Genomic DNA, 24737 nt, shown 5'->3' on the forward strand with positions numbered 1-24737 from the left:
AAATATGAAAACAAAATCTAAGTATTTAATTAAATAATTAAATACACCATTCAAGTAGGGGATGTCACATTTCACATGATGTCTCAGATGAGTGACTGAGACACTTTTTTAGAGAGTGTTATTGTATTCTAAATCATTAATGTTTAAATTATTCTTTACAAGTGATTATTATTGATAAATACATGTATTTTTCATTCTTCAACATAAAGATTTTCAATTTCTTCGCATCTGTTTAGAGTCTGACAGATTAAAACGATGAATAAGTAGGCCTACATTTAAGTAACACTTGTACAATAGACTAGTGGATAGTTTAGATAATGTTGAGCCAGAGACACTTCTTTCTGTAGTAAGTTTTTTATCTCCTAGTTATAAGTATAATACATGTAATAACAACACAAGGTCTAAACATAAGGGGTAAAAATATTACAGAAACAAGACAGTGTCCGTCTGTTCTGCATACAAGGTTACTGAGCATTTTCACGGTCTTAAATTCACTCTTTCAAAAAGTTTGCAAACAAACAAGATTACATATGTCAATAATCAAAGCTCACTTACTAATATCAAATAGAAATCTCAGTTCTCGCATAAATAAGATGTCGCAAAAATATAGTGATCTTAAGTAGTACACCGTCATTAGGAAAATAAACCCTCCCCCAATCTTAATCCACCACTTCAGTGTAAGATGCAGTTATACTTGTGACTTCTACTCAGTATATTTGGAAAATTCATTTGCATCTTCAAGGTTTAAACAGATGCCTAGGGACACTTACAGAGTAGAAGTGGATCTGGGGTTCTTCCCCAAATAGCGAGTTTAGGAGGAATAACAAAATAATCAGGGGGTAACATCATCATAGGCAGAGAGATCCCTCCCCTCCCTCTGGTGTTAGGGATGACTCTGCATATTGATATAAATTTTGTTATATTCCAAACATACAGAACTTATAAGCTCTTTGATATTACAAAAGTGTAAGGGTTGTTCTTGGTGATGAAATATCATAAACAAGCACCAGAAATACACTACTGAGTTTAAAAGTTGAAAAGTTTTTCAATGATGCATTAAGCAGGACCTAATGACTATCACAACATTCAGTTGGTGGCTACTGTTTGCATAATCTGAGTTCATATCTTCATCCTATTAAGGATAAATATTCACATTGGACAATACTTTTATGCAATATTTGTACACGATGCACACACCTGTTTACTATATTAAGGATGTGACATGAAGCCATGTCATTTATGTTGTCCATTTGAAAGTATCAAGTGTTAGGGTACAAAATTAAATCTTCATCATATGAAAACTGACAGAGTACCTGGATATACATGTTAAGAACATTATTGAACTAAACCTGTGAGTTACATGAGTATTTTAATTGGAGATTTGACTTGGTGGTAAGTAGCTGGTTCCATTTTCCTATTCTGATGATACAGAAGGCAATGCATGTATTATTTCACACGATGCATGTTGAACTTTAGAATTTGATAAGGATGACGTATATGTGTGCTTCACAGTTCAATAAAATGCAGATGGTAATCATTTTTAAGAAATATCAAATTTATTTCTTATTTACTACTCACACAAATGCAAGAGGTCAAAAACCACTTGTTGATTTATTTTCATCAGGAGAAGGTTTGCCAAACTGTAAAATGTTTACTATTTTGAGGTATTTTGTACACATGTTTTACATTATAGTTTCAAGGTGATCTGGGTTTCTATTGATTCTCATCTTTACTTTCATATTTTAGTGATAAAGATTTTAAAAAGTGATTCTTTGCAGACACTTCAGTATAAAAACATAAATTGCTTGTGTACAAAATGTTACATAAAGTATTGAAGTAAGTAAAAAAAATTGTGTAAAACATTTCTCCTTACTTTATATTTGGTTGGATGGCAAACACTATACGGTTGATAATTAAGATAATGTCCTCTTATTCTACTTGGTGGCATATTATTTCTTGACAATTTTTGAATATGGCAAAGAAAAAAAAAATACTCTCAGGTACAACCTAATGAATATTGCGGCTACTGGATTTGAGACCAACCTGTAAACAACATATACATAGGGAGGGTTATAGTATAGTGATGGAATAAGTACACATGTTTGACAGGAGAGTATATGTTTGACATTATACCAGAGATAGAACAGGTCAGAGTAACAGTGTGTTCACATGGGGAACAAATGATTCCCCAATCATTGTAATCAGTCCTAATCTAATGCGATCTATTGATGGATTATGTCTTCCACTCTTTACATGTATCATGTGCTGTATACCTTTACATACATTGTATATCAGATGTGAATATTCTAGCAATCTGTTCCTCTTAAATATCTCACGGAGATATTTGGTAGGTTTCAAAAGATTAATGTCACTTTCCAAGTGTTTACATTGAGTCAGACAACATTTCGTATTGAATGAAATTCTTTTTCTTGAAGTTGTTCATTTTACTAAACCTATTGTTGTGCACCGCAAGTATATTGCAATGCAAGGTATTTACTTTGTCAGTTAAACCTGTTTTTTGAGGGTTGTTCATGTGAATGCATTGGTCTGTAAGTTTGCCAGAAGCATTGTTCAAATGGTAAAGCTGCTCAGTTGACATACTTTTAACTCTGGCATACACACAATGCATAAAAAATGAACTGACACAAAAAATGTAATGGCTGGTAAATCACACTGGACATTTCTGTCCATCTGTTGTTAAAAAGAGAAAGTATTTTGGACGTGTTGGTAGATTCCTCATTAATTACATTCACTGCTACATTTTAGCCAAATTGTAATGTGCTTTACCACCCTAATTGAAAATCAATATTGATTTGCTCGCATGCCTGATAATTAAAAAAAGAGAAAAAATTGTCTCCGCAACATATCAGAGTACATAGTTTATATCAAAGTGTTTAGCATTTTTCTCAGGCATTTTTTGTGTACCAGCTGACTGAAAATCAATCCTTGGTTGTTTTTTAAATAAATAATTTTGGTTTGAGTTGCACTTGGCTCCGTTACAAGAGTAGGAAGGTTAGATTAAAGATTTATTGACATGGCACGTGTGATCAATTTCTGTGAGTATTGATGCAGAGTTTCAGACCTAGATATTGACGTAAAAATGCTGCAACCTAAATGTTGATGTCAAACTTCATTAATATGTGTGAATGGGTTAGAAGAAGGGAGATATTGAACAGAGAAAAATGTTTCATCCGATGTTAGTATTTGACAAGCCTGGGATTGATTTTAATCAATAGAAATTGTGCTACTTTTCCGCAACAGAAAGACTCCCTGCTGATTGTAGAAAAATTTCAACTCCAATACACATCACCTACTAGACTGGGAATATAATGAGCCTATTGTCATCTAATGAATGTTCACTGTAGGTACTAATCGCCCCTAAGTACTGATGATACCTTGGTCAGTCTCGGTGATTGTGTAAGGTAATTTTACCTGAGTCCTCATGCTTTTGTACTCCGTAAAATGCCCAGACTACGATTTCAAAAAAGGTACGAATCGATTGTCATCTAGCACCTAATGTCACTAACAATCAGGTAATATTAAGTTGGCCACTTCTGTTTGCATACTGCAGATGGTCAGATAATTTTCTAGTGGACAATGGTCAGTTTTTATTAGCTCCCTCAACATCCAATTTTCATGGCTTTTCAGTTTTCATTGACTTCAGACTTATGCCCGGAGTCAGTTTCTTTATGAGATGGACGCTCATTAATCATTTTTAACATCTGAGAATTTGATATGTGTAAGACCACTGTGTTGGACATGGCATCCTTGTCTGTTAATGGCTGATTATGTACGGAATATCAGAGAGGGAGCAGATAAGAATCTTGTGTTTACATGTGATTTACTCCTCCCCCTTGGGAGGGCCTCATTCCCTCAGCAGCCTGAATCATCCAAAAATATTTCACACAGTGAGCACATTTCTACTGTAATCTAGAAACGTTCTCTCATTCATGAGTGAAAATTTGTGTTTATGGAATATTGGAAATTTGTTTCTTGGGATATTTTACACCTGATTTGACAGTGAGCTTGAGTAAACATTTGAGAAGAGAAAACAGTGGTGATTTGATGCTGTCTAAAGGTATTCCCACCTGATGCTTCTGGTTAGAGCAGTGTATAATATCATTTCTGTAAGCTATCCATTTAGCTCATAGTCTCCAAGAGAAAGAAGAGTAATAATACTAATACACAGGTATATTTATCATGCACATAGAGAATGCATTAGATACTAGTACATGTGTATATAGGAAAGGTGTAAAGAGAAATAGACTTTGTCAAACATGGGTATGTTTTCTGTCCAGTCTTAATGGTGTTTGGACATACACATTTGTTATACATGTACTCTATTAGTGCTGCGATTGGCAAAGGTATAAACATGAGTTCTGTGCATATGGTGGTTAAATGCTAGAAGATAATGTATTTACAATGAACAACTTCTTCTGTTTAGGTTGAGTGCTTCCTCAAAGTGCTGAAGTCATTATCACCATGTTTTTTGGTTAAGTACAGGCGATTGAGGATAATTTAAAGCTAAATAGCTGAATGTTTTGTATATTTTCAGGTTATTTGTTGATGTGTGGTTCAAAGAGGTAAAGGAGTCTGACAGAGGAACCACGATGCAAATGGACTAATGTCCATCAAAATCTTACAAGGACGGATACTTACGGAATCGAAAAATGGCATGGAATCACATATTACAATAAACAAAACCTCTGGGAAATATAGAATCTAAGAAAATATAGAAACTGAGCAATCAATATTGTCAGCTTTCTGACACATACAGAGAGGGAAAAATTTCGAGAGAAGAAAATGAGCTTCAACCGAGAAAAATCATACGGCGGAACCAACCTTCTGGATTCTCCATCAGAGGCCAAAAGACGTCGAGTGGTGGGGGACGATGTGTCCATAGCAAGCACACTCAGCAGTCAGGTGAGCAGCCGCTCGCACTCCCCCACATTTTCGGAGACATTGGATGACAGTTTCCTCAGCACACCTGGAAACTCCCCAGCAACGACGTTAAAGCTGACGGAGAAATTTCGAGTCAAATATGGTAGGACGGAGCTCCTTTCTACCATTGAGCAATATCTTTTGGATAAAGATATCATTGAAGCTTGTCAGGTATGTATGCAAAAAAAAAAAAAACTAAAAAAATATAACCAGAAATTTATGGATTTCATCAAAGTGCATAATGGATAAAAAATTTATTGTATTTTGCTTAATTTTCTGTTATTACTACCTAGTTATGTGTTTTGTTGGAACAGTAAACTGCCATTTAACTCATAATAATCACATTAAATGTGCATGAGCCTGCATATTGTCTGGATCTGTCCAAGCTGAGCCAGGTAATAATGGTGAATTCTAGTCCACCAAATCAATATAGCTCAGCGTTCTGTCCTAGATAGCAAAAGGAGATTAAATTTATTGCTTCATTCATTAACTAGCAGCTTAGGCTGGTGTCCCAAATGAGTGCAATCTTAGCATTGGTGTGATCTTTCCTAATTATCAATGTTTTATCAATACTGCTAATACACAAGAGAGATGCTTTATCAAACACTGCATAATACAGTTCTGTTGCATGCAGATAATACCCTCAGGGTTATTAGTGTGAATCTGTACCCTTATTCTTCAGGGAAGATTTTTTGCATTGACCTAAAATTAGGAAGCTAAGTCAATAAAAACATACAATATATCATCCACTTAATGAGTCAAATTTTCTAAAAGTGTTTGTCAGTTGAAGAAATTTTTATAAACATCAACTTGAAATATAAATTATTTTTGGATACAGTAATTTATTAATAAACCTTGTTTTAAAATAAGTAAACTGAATATGAAAAAATATTTAGTTATACACCAAACATTAAAGGACAAATACTCAGTTTTGTACTAAGTGTTACAGACTTACAGTAGAGAAAAAATAAAAAAAGGGATGATTATCTATGAGGATATTCTGTAACCTATGATAAAATTATTAAAAATGTGATTTTATGCTACTCAGTACCCTATAAATTTTATTTTCATGTTTGTAATATGAAAGGATCAGACAAGCCCCACCCATAATCATATAAGCTTCTCTGTTACCTTTCAGTCCCTTGATGACACCGAGGGTACAGATGACAATAAGAAGGTGTCCCTGATGGAGTTCCGTCAGCAGTACAGAGAGTTGTCCCAGTGCCTGACCAATGTCCAGAGGGTGGCCCTAAAGTCACTGGGATCTCAGATGCTGTCCGAAAAGTACTTAGTACAGGTACGTACTCAGGTACTGAAATCAGGATGTGCACCCTATGACCTTTTTAAACAAATTCCATAATTCTTTTTTAATTCAAAAACCATTGTTACCAAGCACGTATACTTTCAATTCCAAGACATGCTATACTATCTAAAACTTATGGTCTGATGGATGACTTTAATTGGAGTTCATTTAGTACAGGAAATTATAATCACTCCTCACAGAAACCAAAAAAAGGATGTTGATAACATCGATTGAAATGAATATCCACTGTTACGAAATTATATCTCTGCCCTGATATGAAAAAAAATGTGTCTTAATTAATATTAAGATGGTTTTGCAAATTATTGGCAAGGGTAGACTTTACTCAAGGAATATCTTGCTCAAAACCGATATCATTCCTTATACAGTTCAACGTGGGTATCTTAAACACTGATACCTTGAATACCATGGATATGTTTGTTTGTTGAAAGTCCAATCCACTTTTTTATGTATTTTATACTGGATATCTTGAAGCCTAGATATTTCTGTTCTCAATCCCTTTGAGTTTGAGATAATGAAGGTGACTATTTACATTTTCACAGCTGCAGAAATACATGCAAATACTGAGTTTTTCAGGCAAATCTCATGATCTTGAACTCGATTGGGCCAAGAAAATGTTAGAGAAATCCAGAGCAATATACTTGAAAAATAAGTACCAGGTAGATGGGACTTTCATATCACTTTGACTTTATATCCATGGTATTCTAGACATCCATGGTTGAGATACTGAAGTTGAACTACAATATATTATACATGTGTATATGTATACGAACATAAGTAAATCATAAAGCTGGTCATGGTATTGGGAATGAATAAAAAACTGCCAGTGTGTTTATCTCTTTGATGGCAATATCGCATTACAAAAACCAAGTATTGCCCTTGATTAATTTTCTGAACTCTGCGTGACCTTTGTGTCTTTATCCATCACCGTGCTGAGAAATAATCAGTCATCATTGATGTTTACACTGCCCTGTCTGTATCATATTGATTAATGGAGGCCTCTCTTTTCTTCCTGAAAGTGGTCCCCATAGCTGGGAACCACTAGTTTGAGTCAGCTGCTGTAATGTTGAGGAATTATTTACTCCATAGGGAGTGAATGGGGGGACTTGTTTCAGTCAATAACTATTATTCTCCTTTGATATAATGTGCTATTTAGTAAAACACAGAATTTTTTTATGGATACCCCACTCTTTCAGGGGTTAGAGCCCTGTTTTAAATAAACCTGTTTGAAAATATTAAGCTGCACAATCTTCCTTGTTCTAAAAAGGTTACACATCACCTACCTTTCTCATTATTGTGAGATAAGTAATTCAATGCAAAAAAAAGTTAGACAATGTGCTTATATATATTCACTAATCACTATAGACTTATTTCTTTTAGAAATCTGACCCCACTTCCACATTTATAACCATATAAGCATCTTATTTCCTCTAATAGCTATAATGTCTGGTCAAGGCATGCAAGATAGATCTTAAAAGAAGTGATTTATTTTTAGCATACAGTTTTTAACTCACCTGAGCTAAAAGCTAAAGTCTATAGTCACCCTTGGTCTGTCTGTCTAGCATTCTGTCAGTTTGTACATCTGTTAACTTTTTACTTTTTCAACTTTTCAAGAACCACTGGGCCAATTTTAACCAAACTTGGTACAAACATCCTTGGGTGAATGGGAATTTAAATTGTTAAAATGAAGGGCCAAAAAACCTTGTTCTCAAGAATCACTGGTCCAGAAAAGCTCAAACTTAAGTGGAAGCATCCTGAGGTAGTGTAGATTCTAAATTGTTAAAAATCATGACCCCTGGTGGGGCCACGATAGGAAATCCCAAGTTTTACATTGAAATATAAAGGAAAAATCTTTTTAAAATCCTCTTCTCAAGGAAACACCTGTCCAGAAAAGCTGAAATTTATTTAGAAGTATCCTGAGGTTATGTAGATTCTAAATACTGTAGAAGTACTTTTTTCGCCTGGTATTAATTAACACTATGTACGCGTTCACAAATTTTGCATGGAAATTTGTCCAAGCGTATTTAATATAAATGTAAGGCATATATTGACATAGGGTGGGGTCACGGAAAAAAGTATGTTTACAGTAGTCTAAATTATGACCCCTAGTGATAGGGTGGGGTCACAATAGGTATTACAAGGGGGAAATTTGGTGAAGAACAGCATGGCCAAAGTTACTCAGGTGAGCGTTGTGGCCCATGGACCTCTTCTTATTTATTGTTAAAGAGTCTGCAGACAGTCGGCTTTTTTTCACAGCTACTTTATTTTTATCCCAAAGTACAAGACAGGATAAGGGAAACAGAAAATGTGCACTTAACATACAAGGAAACAACTAACCTTTGAAAAAACATGTCCCTGATAAGGGGAAACATTTGTTAAATTTGATTTTAAGAAGTACACAATTAACCTCACAGAATGCAATATCTTTTAAGGAACTGCTTTGTTTAACTTTTATGGGGAAAGCATTTTCTGTTTCTGTTAACGAAGGTATTTATTTGTGCAAGTAGCCATGATTGCATGAAAATGGTATAGGCTATCGTTTTCAACTCTTAAGTATGAAATAATTTTAATATATTGACCAAACAAACCCAAAGATTATGCACAGTCTATCTGTTGACCTACTTATAAAAACTGTAACCTTGGCCATTACTTCTGAATGTATGCTGCTATGACTTGCATATATTACCTGCATATTTCTTGAATCAAGACCTTTCTTTGATACCAACATTCTTTTACCTACCCAGTAATACATGTACTAATACTATTTACCTTTGAGATTTACCTTTAAAAAAAAAAAAAACCTTTTGCCATGATCTGATTATCGTGGAATCAGTGTTTCACAAACCTGTCTTTGAAATTCTAAAATATGTAAATATTTTCCATTAATGAGTTGTTTAAGGTAAAATTTTTGTAGCCCTCTGTAGGATTGTTGGCTTTGTAGTCAACATTTCATGACTTCAAACTGTTTCTTAAAATTGTATTGCTATGTTGTGACTATATGTACAAAAAACCTGTGCTGTAAATAAAAAAAAAAACAAAGGAAGAAAAACAAATCTGAACTTGCAGCCTTATTTTAACTTAACATTAATTAGAAGACATGTATTGTTGATCTGCATGATGGCTTTGAAAGATTATACCTTATTCTTGATTTCTATTTGATTTTTAAATCAAAATTGAAAAGGGGTTTACAGAAGTGAATATTCTTGTATCCAATGATTGCATATATGTCTTAGTACTGTAAAACATTTTTTAAAATGAACTTTCAAATATCTGTTACAGAGCAACAACTTAGACCTCCTGAACAAGTCTTTGACAAGACGTAAATCTTTCATGGACTATGCAAAACAACTTCTTCAACGAGAGCCGAACCACAAACAGGAAATTGACGAAAGAGTTAATTCCCTCAGCAAAATGTGGAGCACTTTGGAACAAGATGTTAGCGGCAAGGCCATGTGGCAGAACACACAGACCATGCTTAGAGGTATGGCATGTTTAGGAAAGAGGGATAACTCTGTTTGTTTTCTAATGTGGTCATGATAGATAACTCCTGATGTCAATTCACCTATAAGAGTTGTCCTTCCTGCCTTTCAGATCTGGAGACAGACCTGAAGACTTTACAGGCCTGGCTAACAGACACAGAGCAGAAGCTGTTTTCGATGTCGTCCCAGTACCAGCAGTCCGATGATGAATTAAAGAAGAGCCTGGAGGAACACAAGGTATATTCAAGTTTTCTTATGAAGAAGGTAGAAGACACCTGCAGAAATGTACCCCAGTAATTAAATGATAGAATGTATCAAACAGATAGTCCAGTGTAAAAAAAAAAGACAAAGCAAAAAAACTAGGCATATTATTGCTTTTTTCGGTAACCCTTACAAGGAAACATAAATAAGAAGCAAATAAGAAGCAGTATGACTTTGATCTAAAAGAATTTTGTAATGCTTCTTGCATAGAATAATATGCATGACCAAAGTAAGGGAAAATCTTGTATATTCTAAGTGTTGTGTAATGACCATCTGGACAAGTAATTGTGTTCTATAAGTGGGTTGATAAAGTGCACTTTGAAGAGTGATGAAACAACCCACCATACCCTAACAGTGAAAGATACAAACAGAGCTAGGCTTGTTATGCATTGAGTGAAGCAAGTAGATTTGGTGAATTTAGAAGCATTGGTGAGACTGATGAAAATTGATAATCAGGGTCTGAAAGGAAGTTTCCTTGTACAGTGAAGAATCAAGTTTTCAAAAGTGTTCTGAAATCAAAATGTGGTCATTGCACTGAAAAAGTACCACAGAGAGAAGTAATGTAAGTTAAAAAAAAAAAATCCTCTTAGTGAAATGCCTGACTTATTGTTCATTTGATTTGAAAACATCCTGATCAGTTGTTATATTGAATTATAGTACATTATCATTTATCATTTAATGTCTGCAAGATAGCTACTCCATTGTCATCTGATTCGAAAAAAATTCCTTCACAAAATTTGACTAAGTGTTTCCAGAATAAAATTTAAATTTAAGTTTCAAAAAGCTGGAGTTTAGTGATGCAAACACTACAGAAAATGATGAAAATAAACTTTATTATAGATATGTGATATGATATATTTGATATGAAGAGAAAGGTAATTTAAAGGCATTCTTGCCAACTGTTCAGTCTGTTTCCATGTAGAAATGAAATTAGAACATTTTTATAAGAGTGATTTAAGAATATTTTAAAATCTGCATCCATTAGTGTACACAAAGAGAGGAAATTAGTTTGCATACAAAATAACAAAAAAAAACAAAACAGAACTTAAAGGGTCCCTTTAGTTGCCAAGGGCATATGCAAAATCTAACTAATTTAAATCAAATCGATGACAAGGATTGTATTGATCTAGAGTTTAATGCATTTAAGCAAACAGTTGGCTTCATAGCGTGCAGGTTATACATGTTAAAGGGTTGTTGCTTTATCTTCGATCACAAAGGTAGGCTTGCTATTTCTGCTGTGTAAAGATATGTTTCTTTTTTCATCATTTCTATTGTTTATTCTGTTTCTGCCCCCTTCACAAAAAATAAATCAATCATGTTCTTTTGCTTATGGTATTTATTTAAAACTCATTTAACTTGACCTTCGGCACCTGTATCATTAATCTGTGTATGTATTGGAAACCTTTTTCTTTTGTATATATGAGTCACAAGTATCGTGAGATGGAAGTCTATTGTTCAAGCTTTTTTATGTAAAGTTGCTCAGGTGTTGTAATTCAATTTGAATACAGTTCAATAAATTTTCTCCTCCTGGGATGGAGATGAATTTGGGTATGAGGTAAGCTGGTAAGTGGGATATTTCACTTAAAACACAATTATCTAAAGTGGCAATATATCAGATTAATTGTGATAAAAGAGGTTAAGTTGTTGATGTGTTTATGTAAATTTTGTTGTTTTGTTTTGTGATAAATCAAGCGTGTTCTTTTATATTTAAGTTTGGTTACCATGGATATTCTCTTTTCTGCACTTCCATGGTTGAACAATCTCTTATGAAAGTGATGTACAAGATGTCCCACTTCGTGTCTCCTAATGGGCTATTTATGAGCAGTAAACAAATTTCATCTACCATATCTATATACATATATATCAATTTGTATGTTTACCTACAGCAATATTTTATTTATATCAATTAATGTGTATATAGTAGATGATGTATTCAGGATGTCAAAAGATACATCATTCTACCAAGCGTACCTTATACAGGTGAATCAAATCTGTACCATACAGATTGTAGCCATATTTCATGTACTTGTATCAGATATGAACTAATGAACATGCACTGTCATCACAAAAGCCAAAAACTTTATCCAAAAAAAACCCACCATATTTAATTGATAGGAAGAAAGTAAACTACATTTTACTAAGAATGATCAATTGAGTAGGTGTTTTAAAATCTTTTTAGTGTTTCTCATTAGGAGTATATGACAAGTAGCTTCGCTAGCCGTTTACAGGTGAAATATTCCTGCTTAACAGTTACAGTCATTAAACACGATAAACTTTTGACAGAATGATTTTTTAAACGACCCCTAAATGCAGTGACAAGACAGGAAATAAGATGACTCTTGCACAAATTACACGTCTGTCTTTGTACGGGCCATGTTCCTTCTTTGTTCCGAGTTCCAGTGTATGTTCATTATTTTATGTATATATGGAAACAGCTGAAACTTATTGATTGGTTAAAAGTGGCCCAGATCTATGATTCTACTGTGCTGCTCACGATTGCAAACCTCGAAATTGGACGAGGACTGAGAAGCTCAAAGATTATGAACAGATGTAGGACAAGATCTATATGTTCACAGGAAGGACAAGCTCTGAGTTATATTGTGATTGATTACATCTCTGATTCAAGTTAAGATGTGATTTAGCTTGGATTATTGGGAAATTTCCCTGTGTATTGTAGGACTTAGAATTCATATTTAATATTGGGTAGTTAATGTGATAAAAATCAGCATGGACATGTCTGGAAATGAATATGGAGATTTAAGAAATTATCCACTAAGTGGTTTGTTTATAGAAGGCTAAAAGTCAAAGACGCTAAGGTATAAAAGGTAAGTGTCCTCTGCTGTTTTGAATAAATTGTCACAATTTTAGACTAAGGTCTGTTTAGTGGTTAAGATAGAAACCAAAAGTGTCTGACAAACTTGGTCTAACAAAGTATGCCTGTAGGCAAAAGAAGTTACGGAAAAGGACTTCAGAGTTTCCCAGATTTCCTGGAAGGTTTCATCATCTGAGAGATGTACTAGGACTTGTGGGATGTAAATCAATACAGGTTTATATTTGGATTGTTTTATTGGGGAGGCCACTGTTGCATGTCCCCTGATATGTACAGTTGCCTGATGCCTTTGATGTGTACTTTTTCTCGTTATACTGACGGTAATGACCCTTTGATGTTGCTCATTTTCATTGATGAGGATAGGTTTTGATGTCCTGGGATTGTGTTGAAATGCACGGGAAAGACAAAAAAAATCCTCAATGATTCTGCTTCAAAAAGTGTTAGTTATATGGGTGGCGACAGGTTGAATTAGAAATATTGATTTGATTTCGTCTGTTGTTTTTTTTAAGACAACAGTTCCTAAAAAGCCTCAATTCTTGGCCAAAGAATGATCAATTTAATGATCCAGTTGGAATTATGAAAAGAATTTGATCTGTCACATATTTTCTCCTTTAAAAAGTTTGTAACAATGTATGATTATGATAATTTTCTAAATAATCCTTGTCCCCTACCTCAGATTTGATCATTTTCTATGTTCACACAAGAAAAAATGGGTTGCCAAGAGCTAACTTTATTTAAATAAGATGATATGCCTTTCTTTTTATTGGGTAAACCCGGAAAATTGACTGTTTATTGACCTATTAAGACCACAAAATAGATGATGGATAATTAAATTCTGAAATGCAAATGAGCATTGACATTGGAGAAAGAACAAGAGGAAGATCTTTGCTGCGGGGCTAACATGTCTGAGGATAAAGATTTATTTTTGTATGCTAATCACACAAAGTGTTTATTGATTAATAAAATGTATTTAATATAAAATATGTCAGAAATGTGTACAGGTTTGGCACAGTAAGGTATGTTAATTAAGCCCTCAAAAAATACAAATCATAGCCATCAATGAAGGTCAGTCCAAAAATAACGGTATCAGATGACAGAACTGTTATATTGTACAATATACATGTACTACATAATCACAAATGGACAGTTGTTAAATTGAGAACTTAGCAAACAATGAGACAAGATAGAAAATACACAGATTAAGGCCAAAATTAACATTACAACATTAGTAATGACGAGTTACAAACATCCTAACTCTGGCCTCGGGGCACAGAGACCAAGTTAAGGTAATGATTATAACCTTGTGTGAGTTTACACACCATTAGTTCATTTTATGTAGATAAACCCCTCAAGTCTTCACTTTATGATGGAGGGACCATAATCAGCTCAAATGTCAAAGTAGGTAAACAACTGACAGTAAATAGGCCTGTTCAAGTCACTTGTTGGTCTGCCGATCAAAGAATGAAGGGGATAAAATAACAATTGACCAGATGCTTTTATCTATTTATTTGGTCATGGTTTATGGACTGTCATAGTAAGAAAATCATTGCAATAAACACTTAACTATTACTTCATCAAAAGAAAATCCTGAATCCTTTTGAATATTTGACCGACTTATGACTAAAATCCCTGCCTGCCGATTTCTGGGGAGAGTTACATGCATGTCGGCAATCAGATAAAGCAAGAGATAGAGGGAGAAAAAAGCATATAGGTACACAACTTGTTATCTAATCAGGATACAAATCTCATGGCTCAGGTGTGCGTTATTGGTCCACCTGACAGGTACAAATATTGATGTGTAAGCATAGCCCTGTCACAAACTGACCAAGCCCCTGAGTGGACAGTCCGTCTGATGCCAAGGGCCCCAGCCAGCTGACCACTTGTTATGTATTAGCTGTGTCTTATGTGTGAAGGTGACATGTTTCACGACAGAAGATTATAAACTTATATTTATCCAGTGTGCAGCTTTATTCTTGTACGGTGGATTTTATCGTATTGATTTTTTTTATTTCACGAGTTCTTTCTTATTGGGAAAAGGTATTCCACGTGGAACACCAAGTTTATTATAGTAACAGCTGTGAGTGACTGTGCTCTGCAGGTTCTGCTTTGCTCAGGATTCTTTCTTTTAACAAAAAACCAGGTAAATACTTATTTGTAAGTTTATAGGTAATCATGTCACTTGTATACAAATTTTTGAAAAGAAAATCTGAAATTCTAGATTTTGAGCAACAAAAGAAAACAAAAAAAGGAAAAACCGGGGAAGGGGGCTTTCAAGTGTAAATCTTACCTCATTTTGTATTTAATCTTCATGTTTTTGTTGGCTCTGTTGTATTTTTGAAGTCGGTGTAAAACTTGTTTTGTTTGCATGAAACAGTGTCTGCCACCCACTGTACTTCTCTTCGCTCAAGCTCATGACAAGATTTACTGATCAGGTGAATATTAATTAATTTCTGCAGATGTATTTTTTTCTAGTCATTTGATAGATTAAAGGTTTTTTTCTGTATATGCATCATGCATGGGTTAATAGCACTTGGTTAATAAGGCAATGTGTATTTGGTTTATTTTCGATTTTAAAAAAGATAAGCTGGTCACATAACAAAAGAGCTATGGAGAGTTTATGTTTCTTTGCCTTTTTAAACCTCTAAAATGTAACCAATTGTGCAAAATATTGATCCGTAAGGTAAAAATATTTGGAGGAAAAGCAAACATGAGAGGGGTGGAGTCATTTTGGGGGTTTTGATTAGCTTTAGCTGCCTACACCTATGTTGTTAAAAAATATCTGACATTGCAGATTGCATAAATGAACTAAAAATAAAGTGATTTTAATCCTAAGAAGGTAAAACCTTTTAATTTTTTTGTATTAATTAAAGAGTAGATTTGTAATTGTTTACAAATGTCTTTTAACCTTGAATGCAGTAGAGTCATGTTTTATTCTCATTCTCTATTTTTCATGGTTTACTCAAAATTGAGTTGAAATACTCTCCATGGTGAATATCTCATTTAAATTTTTAAAACAGACAGTGCCTTTATTTCAGTATTGGTTGAGACTGTGAATTCATGGAAAATTTAACACTTCACCTTTCACCCCAACCCCTTACATAATATATTCTGCAGTAGTATACAGACTTTTTTAGTGATATGGATTGGATTATGTACTTTGGTCTTTTCTTATAGTGCATTACTTAATTGGATCTTTGACATTTAAGACTCTGTTCAGAGAAATGTAACAGCATGAAGTCTTCCATGGGTAAATAAATTAAATGTATTTTTAGGCAAACAAAATATTTGGACTGAGGTTTTAATTTAAAAAGTCTAGAGCATGTTTTTGACAGAGGTCCACATTAGTGCTTGGAGTCTGTAATTTCAGGCATCCATTTAAACTACTTGTCAATTTATTTTATTGAATATAGTTTGGTCCATATTTATTCTTTTTCACAGTTGCCTTGCTATTTGTTATCTTTGGAAAGGACAATTTCCAGAAGTTATTTAAAAATTTCTTTTGAAAAAAAAACAACAGATTATTTGACTATCTTGCATGGTAAATTTGTTTTTGAATATTTTTTTTCATTATGTCTGGACCATATATCAGTAATGGCTCCAGAAGATATTAAGAAGATACAGTAAAACTTGTTTTGTATGAACGGGGATATCGTGGATTCATGGATATAGTGAAGTTATCTTGGATCCCTAGCTTTACAAATTTTAACGAATTCCTTATATGGATATGACAAAATTAATTACAGATATAGCAAAGTAATTTCAAGTCCCTGTGACTTCGTTATAACCGAGTTTTACTGTACATTACCTAGCAATTGACTAGTACCTTTGACTGGGAATGACTTAACACACAATGTGATGAGCCTCCCAGAATTTATTGAATAAAACTAGATGGTGTTGCTGTATGATATTGGCAGTATTTAATTGGAGGGAATGAATGGACTGACATAATAGTGGTATTTGGTGAAGGTTTGTAAATATGGCAGGTATTGACACAATGATTATAAGCTAATGATGAGAAGTAATCGGCTCCAAATCTCTGCTAGTGTCACCGGGATCCACAATAGAAATAGGTCCTAATACAGCATCATAGCTCCGTAATAGAAAGGTGTTCCACAGGTTAACGGGAAAAATTACATCATTATTACATGTAGAGTAATTCACTTATACAAGCTTATAAATAGGTTTTCTGTACTCTTCATTTAATAACAGGTGGGGGATTTATTCTGACTTATGGTCAAGAAGGAGTTGTGCAAGGCACTTTAAGCTTGTTTGTGACTGAGAATTTAATGAAGCATGTGTGTATTTTGACCAGTTCATTAAAAGACCAGAAATTAAACCTTTGTGATAAACTGTGGCTGATTCCCTATCAGGTGTCCATTGATTTTTGTCAGTAATAGACATGTGTCATCAGAGCCGGTGAGTTGAGGAAGCTTTTACATTGATTGTTGTTACAGAGTGAAATACGGGATTCTGCACGTGTGATGTTTCACCTGGGTCTTTGTCTTTTATTGCGTGAATATTCGCATCATCAAAGAGAATGCAGATTGCTTTTTTAGCCTAGATGTCGTTCAGGCTCTATCACTAATTTCTTCTTTTTTATGGATCAGTCGGATCAATATTATTCTGTTTTATTTTTTTTAGGGGAAAAAACAAGTGTTATTTGTATTTATCATTCCCCTAGCACTGTTAAAATATTGATAAGTTAACCTTGATTACTGGGGATTATTTAGTGACAGGATGGATAAATTGAGAGGGTTTGTACAATTTGAGCTAGTGCTCAGTGTGTGGGATATGTTTTAGTCTGATAAAGTAGATTTTTAATTATGATTACATTGTACATGTTTTACTGTAGGAATACAAAAAAAAAAAAACTTTTCATTTCTGCACATGAAACCCAGAGATTGAGATGTAAATTGTGCTTGTTATTAACTTCTGAATCAATTCTGACAAAGATGAATTGAGAAAAAAAGAGATAAAACTTAGATTAATCTAAACTAATATTTTGAAATGAAATATTGATGTTCATTGATTATACTTTTCCTTTGATTGTAGATACTGCAGAAGGATATAGAGTCAAAGAACCGTAACATCAGTGCAGTTCTTCGCTTGAGTGAACTTCTTCAAAATGACCTTGAGGACCCAATCAAGCATGATGTTTTCCCCCTGCAGGAGCAGGCCTTTACTCTGCAGCAGAGATGGCATGAAGTCTGGCTGGCGTCTGTAGAAGTTCAGTGCAGGCTGGAAAATGTCCTGAAAGGAGGCAGAAAGGTGGGTATTATAGACAGGTAGCATCTCTCAATACATAGGTTTGAAAGGATCTCTTAACATTCATCCAAGAATGGAGGAAGCACCTGCTTTAATGTGTATATTCAAATGACCATGTAGATCTTCTTTAGAAACTTTGGTAGGAAAGACAGTATGTCATGAAACCCTGAAAATACATTGAATGGTAGAAAAACTTCAGGGTGAATTAAAGATTGTAGCAGCTACATAGTTTTATGTAGAGCAGCTATGATCTTGAACAAAATGCTACTCTAGCCACTTTGTAAGGATTATTCATACAGTATAGGCCTAAATATCTAACTTTAGCAGCTAGGCTAGGTGTTAAAGTCTTAAATGCAGCACTTTATGCAAGATTGTTATTTAAATTCTCAAGATATTAAAAGAATTAATGTTGATATGAAGTTGTTTTGGCTTTAGCTTCAATTTAAAAAATGTTTTATTTGTAAATACAAACATTGTCCAAATGTATATATATAACCCCTGGCTCCAGTGGTTGTCCATCACATATAACTGGGGGAAAAAAATTGAGAAAGGTTTCCATACATGCAGAAGATGAGTTAGGCCATTACTGTAAATGAATGTTTATCTGGCTATGAGGAGAAATCAATGACACAGTGACTGTTTTAATAGCAGAGTTAGTAATAATTGTGACAAGGTAATGGATTAGGATGGGAGATTAATGGGGAAATATGTAAAGTAAAGGAAATTCTGAGGAGAATCAATGAAGGCCAAAGGAGTTAGCTTCAAAGTTATCCTTCATTTAATGGGATTTGTTCAATATTGTAAGTCTTACGTGCATGTATATCCAGGCTGAAAAGACACTCATTTTTAGCCGGGCTTATTGCTCAAAGAGCAATTGCCGGCTTATGTGATCCTGTTCAAGGCAGGATGTTGACCCCATAGTCGCCATTTTAAAGTTAAGTGCAAAAATATAGTTCTTACTCTCAACCGCTTTTGAGATAATACTAACGCTAAATAAAGCAACAAAAATAAAACGAAGTTTCATCTTTATAAAATAAACATTAGTAGTAATGACTTTGAAAACTTCAAAAGTCAAAGAACATAGTTCATTAGCGTAAGGATTTTTGATAAAAAGTGTTATTTGTGAATACAAACATTGTACACATACGAGGTAAAGCAGGAGAGGGAACCAGACTGGCCTGTTTGTTTACATTCAGCTGCGGTACCAGATTACATGTAATTCTAATTCTGACAAAATCGGACCGCGGTATTAGGATTGAAAAACTCACTGTCAGTGCCTTACCATTTATATTGATAGTTTTAAAATAATTTTTTCATCAGAATATAAACGTGATTCATGTAAGAAATCCATTCTACTCTGTAAATGAGCCCGGCTCTCTGTACTTCTGAGTACTTTGATTTAAGCTAGCAAAGGAAAAATCTGTTTGACTTGACTCAGCACTATTAAAGAACATTCTGTAAAAGTATTACTAGACCTATCATCTTCACTATAGAATAAAAATTGATTAATCAACCAAAGTATTTTATTTTTCAAGCTGTTTAGTGAAAAAAAATACTAACTTTGATTTCTGTGATATCAATAAGATAAAACATGTGACAGACTTTTGATTCAGGTATTTCAGAAGGAGCACAAAATCTCAACATTTAATATCAGATTCAGGACTGCAATAACATCACCATAAAATCAATATGTCTGAACAAATTAAAGTAAAATTAGAGAAAACAAATCGATCATAATCGACATTAACTTCCGTCAGACAGACCCACAGGCAAAAGACAGAGAAAAAAGTCCTGTTACGTAATTCTGGGCAGGTAGTCAGGCATAGTTTCCATGACAACACAAACAGTTTGATTATCTGGAGCATGCTATACTTTGTTAGCTGGTTATCTGAAGAGCTAACCAAACAATGAATACCTTTTTTTGCTAGTTATATTTAATCATTTTTTCAGACTTTGCCTTGTAATTGATATTAGATGTATGCATTATGTAATTTTTACATGATAGATTTATGTTTTGTGGGTATTGTTGGAATTCCTCTTTTTCTGCAGAATGTCACGTAATACTGGGAACATTAAGTACAGGGTTGTGGGACAGGGTGGAGACAGTTGTATGTCCCTTAATGAATTCTGTAAAGTGTCTGAATTTGACAGTTCAAAATATTTTTTAAAAAAATTTCCTTGCAAGCACACAGGATAACATTTTCAGATCTTTAGATTTAATTTAGAGGAAACAATTTTTCTTGTGTTTGTGATCACAATACTGATGAAAAAAAATTAAATAAATCAACAAGTGAACTTGAGAAATGTTAGGTTTGTTAAGGCCTGTAGCTAAAGGAATTTTTTTCATATTTCTTGGCTTTAATCACATATATTTAGTAAGACAAAATATAGTCAGAACAGATATACATGTATATAAATAACAGAGTTTAGCACCACCTCCCTTTAAAAAGTTTATTTATCAAAAGGTACTAGTAATAGTTTTGTCAGTACACAATTATTAATACATGTTTTTATCCCATGTTTAAACCTTTATCACGTTGATATAGCTCATGTGATATCGTTTTCATATCACACAGTTGTGACGTCACAATGGATTTTGCGTTAGAATGATGAAGTAAAATGAAATGGATTCCTATATAAAACAGTGTCAAACATTGTTCATGGTGTAAAAAACATGGAATAAAAAGAGTCTCACATGATTTGTAGTTGGATATGATTTTTATCCAACTCCTTGTGTGTTCTTATTCTCTCGCCAAGGCTCGGGGATATAAAACACACAACTCGTTGGATAAAAATCATATCCAACTACAAATCAAGTGAGATCCTATATTTATTGATAAAGTATTTAGATTTAAAGTTGCGAATGAAAAAAGGTTCCCCTTCTTTATCCTTGATTTAAAAGTTTCATGTGATTCAAAAAGTGATATGAAAAAAGTAGCCCCCCCTTCCCCAGTTGCAAATCTCAGTTATTATTGTTTCTGGTCAGATACATGTATGGAACAGTGAATCATATTTGCAGTCAATCAGTAAATATGTATGAAGACCATGTAATTTAAGTCACCAGGTGTTTAAACTGGTGGTTTGTTTATGAAAGTTAGCTGAAGAAAATGTTGACACTGGTTATTTAAGAAGAACAAACACAGTGGCAATTGGTACTTCTTATTCTTATATGAACTTGTGGCAATAATTTTCACCCAAACAAGAAAACATTGAAGGTAGCTCTCATTCAGTTGTAATTAACTGAACCTATTCCTAAAGTAGTTTTGGGTTTATGTTTAATTCACTCTAATGGATTAAAATCTGTGAAGCAGAACCTAACTCATATAATGTTAAAATAGTTTAATAGATTTTTTCCTTAATTTTCAGAATGAATTATCACCAAATACCTATTTAAGAGGCTTGCTTCCTTCCCACTTTGCCCTAGAGGATGACCCAGCACATGTAAACTCTGAAGCAGACGACAGCTTCCAGAACCTTTTGCCGCGGCAGGCGGACTTGGTGGAATCTCCACCCTATGATTGCTCCCTGTTGAGTGACAACAGTGGAAAGGACAGTGCGGTGGTCAGTGAAGTGGAAATTAAGATGTCCTCAGAGTGCAGCGACTCTGACCTTGACATGCTAAGGAGGTCACATCAGAAGTCAGAGACCCGGGACATAGGATACAGCAGTGGAACTTCGATATCTCCGTTCCCAGCTGGTCACACCAGCACGGAATCGGACTGCGACGATATCAAGAAGCTCATTGATAATGTGGAGAATCTGGTAGGAGAGAAACAGAAATCTCCACCAAGGCAGAGGATGTTTGAGAGCCCCAAGAAAAAGAAGGGCCCCATCAGTTCCTGTGACGCCAGCAGTGAGGACAGCGATGCCTCACTGGAGGATTTCTCGACAGCCTCAGATGATGCGGAGGGGCTGTATGATAGTATGATGGGAGGGTTAGAGTACAATTCTGATGTATCTCTTCCTAATAACCTCCCAAATCTATATAACACTGCCAAACTTAGGCAGAATGGAAAGAAAAAGAAGGATCGACCTTGGAGTGCGATCCAGATCAAGGAGTCAGATGATGACTCTGTGACCTTTTCAAGGTCAGACACAGCCGTGGAACAGCTCAGGGATGCTCTGGAGACCCCCACAGGAAAGTGTGAGATGGGGAGAAGTACCCTGCCACGGGCTGGAGCTAAGAGAAAGCTCTACGAGGCTGATGCTCCCTACACCTCAGATCCAGGAAGTTCAGGTGAGTACAGTAATCAATTGCATGAGGAGAAACTTTGTATTACTCTATTATATGAATAATAATATGTAAAAAACTGTTTTATATGAAGAGTTTGTCTATCTAAACAGGATCTGAAGATTATGCGACTGCCTACAGTGAATTCATTTTGTCAGAGGAAGATGAAAACATGGCCAGCACAGCCTCATTCTCAGAACCTATCTGGGATAATTACCACCAGGTAAACATTGTGAATGGAAAATGTGAAAATGTAATATTTCTGGTATCATTAATGGCACAGTGAAGGAAACTAAGGTGTTATAGAAATTGTCTTCTGGTCCTTCTGTAGGTGTATACGTCTCTAGGGGAGGAAGAAGAACAGCCCCTGACATGGCAGCCCCTGGAGGAGGATTTTGAATTTGATGAATTTCCTCAGTATTCTGGTATGCAGTCTGCTGCCACTGAAAAGAGGAAAACACCCAGACCCAAACTGGTAAGTAAAGTTTGTGAGGGATCTTTTTATTTTAGCCCATTAGATTTAATTGTTATTACAGTCAAACCTAAATACCTAAGAACATGGAGGGACGATTAAAAAATGTTAAGATATCCAGAGATTTGAAAAAAAAATCAAGATTGAAATTTCTCTTATTGATAAGGTTGGGACTTTTCAAGTTCAGATTATCCCTTTTAAATGACAAACAAGTGTTCACAACAAAAAAGTACAGCTGTATTTGAATACAAAGAAGGACAGAGGTTGATAGATGTATGGCACACTTGATCTCTGTAGGTCAGTCAAGGCAGTCGACCAGGGTATGACAGCGATTCAGACCTGGAGGACTTGAATTGCTTCATTGAAGACTCCATCAGTCAACTTAGAATCGCAGATCATCACCTGAAGAAGAAAAGCAAGGACTTCATGGGTACTGGAGTGGAGATCAACACAAATAAATATGTAAGTCAGTGGTACAAAAATCTATGATGGATGAATCAATGCTTGTGTATCTTAGATAGAGAAGCCTATAGAAATCCAATAAAAATATCAGTGTAAGTGAGTTCTGGTGCCAGAGATTGGCTTTTTATAGTCTCAGCAGCCAGTCAGAAGTTAGCATGTATTGATCATGATCAGATAGAATGCTCAAGAGATTAGTACATGTTATTTATATATCATCTAATCTAAATGGGATATTCTGAAAATTCTGTTGGTAAATTGTATTAGGATAATACTCAATCTGATGATGCTTTTATAGCATACACTAAATGGGTGTTTAATCTTGCCCTTGTCTATTGCAGAATGAAATCATTGCCACTTGTCAGACCAACATAGCTTGTCTACAGAGTGTGCTACAACATCTCAATGATGAAGTCACAGATGAGGAGGTAGAAAATATGAAAGGTATGAACATCAGAGGTATTGATTTAAAAAAAGTTTGTTTCAATATGATTGGTAGATTTGTGTGGAATATATCTCAGAAAGTTATGGCAAAATGTTGTTGCTTTTTCTGTTCAACTTCACAGTCAGAATTGTAGTACAGTGTACATGATTAGAAAAAATGAAGTCACTTGTGTATGTACTAAATGTTTAACAATTGCAAGGCAAAGCCCGTGGATAAATATATTTGAATAGAAGGAATAAAATCGGAAAATGCTCTTTTTCAGATGTATTGGCACAGTGGGAGAAGTTACATGCCTTTGCCAAGGAACGGCAGTCTGAATCCAGTGAGTTATCCACAATGTACAAGTGTCTTAAGGACGTGGAGGCTGAACTGTCCAGCTGTGATGAAGGGACCAAGTCATTCAGCAGTCTTAGAGACCTGGAGCATTGTCTAATCAGCACTAAGGTACAGTTTGTAAACCTATGCCTTGGTTGGCTAGTGAGTGATGCAGCACTTTAGAAGTTTTCTGCTAAAGGCTGTTACAGTAGATTTGTTTAAACTAAACACAGATATATCAGACACCTGCTTAAAACATTTTTTAAACTCAATTTATATAACAAAATTAGTAATTGTTACCAATGAATTATATGTTGTGAATGTTTGACTTCTGCTAGTGCATCACTTTGACTCCATTTGTTAGTTAGCAAGTCTATATGCTGACATGTTTGTAGGAGTTTTGAATTGTTTTTCAGACAAAGCTGGAGAGCCTGCCCTGTGTAGAAAACAAAATGGCCACATTACACAGAATGTGCAGTGGATTTCAGTTGGAACATCCTGCCATTAACTTACTGGCTTTCACTCAACAAGTCAATAAGACCAGCAGTAACCTCAGCAGAACCAGAGACTTGTAAGTAGCTTCAGGGGTCTGAATTGGCTTACAATATCAAAAACAAAACCTTCACAGCAGCAAGGAATAAACAAGACATTATTGAAGAATTCAAGGTTATTTAATTTTAGTCAATGGATAGAAGTGTAACTTACAAGTGTGTCTTAA

At 34.6% G+C, this 24737-nt stretch overlaps 2 protein-coding genes across 4 annotated transcripts in view; both read left to right on the plus strand.

Moving 5' to 3' along the window:
• LOC134279230 (protein angel homolog 2-like) overlaps nucleotides 1–24737 on the plus strand; it is a 128680-nt gene that overhangs the window by 36995 nt on the left and 66948 nt on the right. The window lies entirely within an intron of this gene.
• LOC134279229 (uncharacterized) overlaps nucleotides 1–24737 on the plus strand; it is a 30931-nt gene that overhangs the window by 3799 nt on the left and 2395 nt on the right. For all 3 annotated transcript variants that reach the window (XM_062761580.1, XM_062761578.1, XM_062761579.1), the window contains exons 2-13: nucleotides 4556–5112; nucleotides 6080–6238; nucleotides 9542–9743; nucleotides 9854–9978; nucleotides 17885–18100; nucleotides 21464–22334; nucleotides 22442–22551; nucleotides 22660–22803; nucleotides 23098–23262; nucleotides 23601–23703; nucleotides 23967–24148; nucleotides 24436–24590. In XM_062761580.1, the coding sequence (XP_062617564.1) occupies nucleotides 4804–5112; nucleotides 6080–6238; nucleotides 9542–9743; nucleotides 9854–9978; nucleotides 17885–18100; nucleotides 21464–22334; nucleotides 22442–22551; nucleotides 22660–22803; nucleotides 23098–23262; nucleotides 23601–23703; nucleotides 23967–24148; nucleotides 24436–24590 (2741 nt within the window). In that variant the 5' untranslated portion in view covers nucleotides 4556–4803. The remainder of the gene's footprint in view (nucleotides 1–4555; nucleotides 5113–6079; nucleotides 6239–9541; nucleotides 9744–9853; nucleotides 9979–17884; nucleotides 18101–21463; nucleotides 22335–22441; nucleotides 22552–22659; nucleotides 22804–23097; nucleotides 23263–23600; nucleotides 23704–23966; nucleotides 24149–24435; nucleotides 24591–24737) is intronic.

The sequence above is a fragment of the Saccostrea cucullata genome, unplaced genomic scaffold (assembly GCF_032062105.1).
Source record: "Saccostrea cucullata isolate Sc308-1 unplaced genomic scaffold, CSIRO_AGI_Scuc_v1 ctg604, whole genome shotgun sequence".
Lineage (NCBI taxonomy): Eukaryota > Metazoa > Mollusca > Bivalvia > Ostreida > Ostreidae > Saccostrea > Saccostrea cuccullata.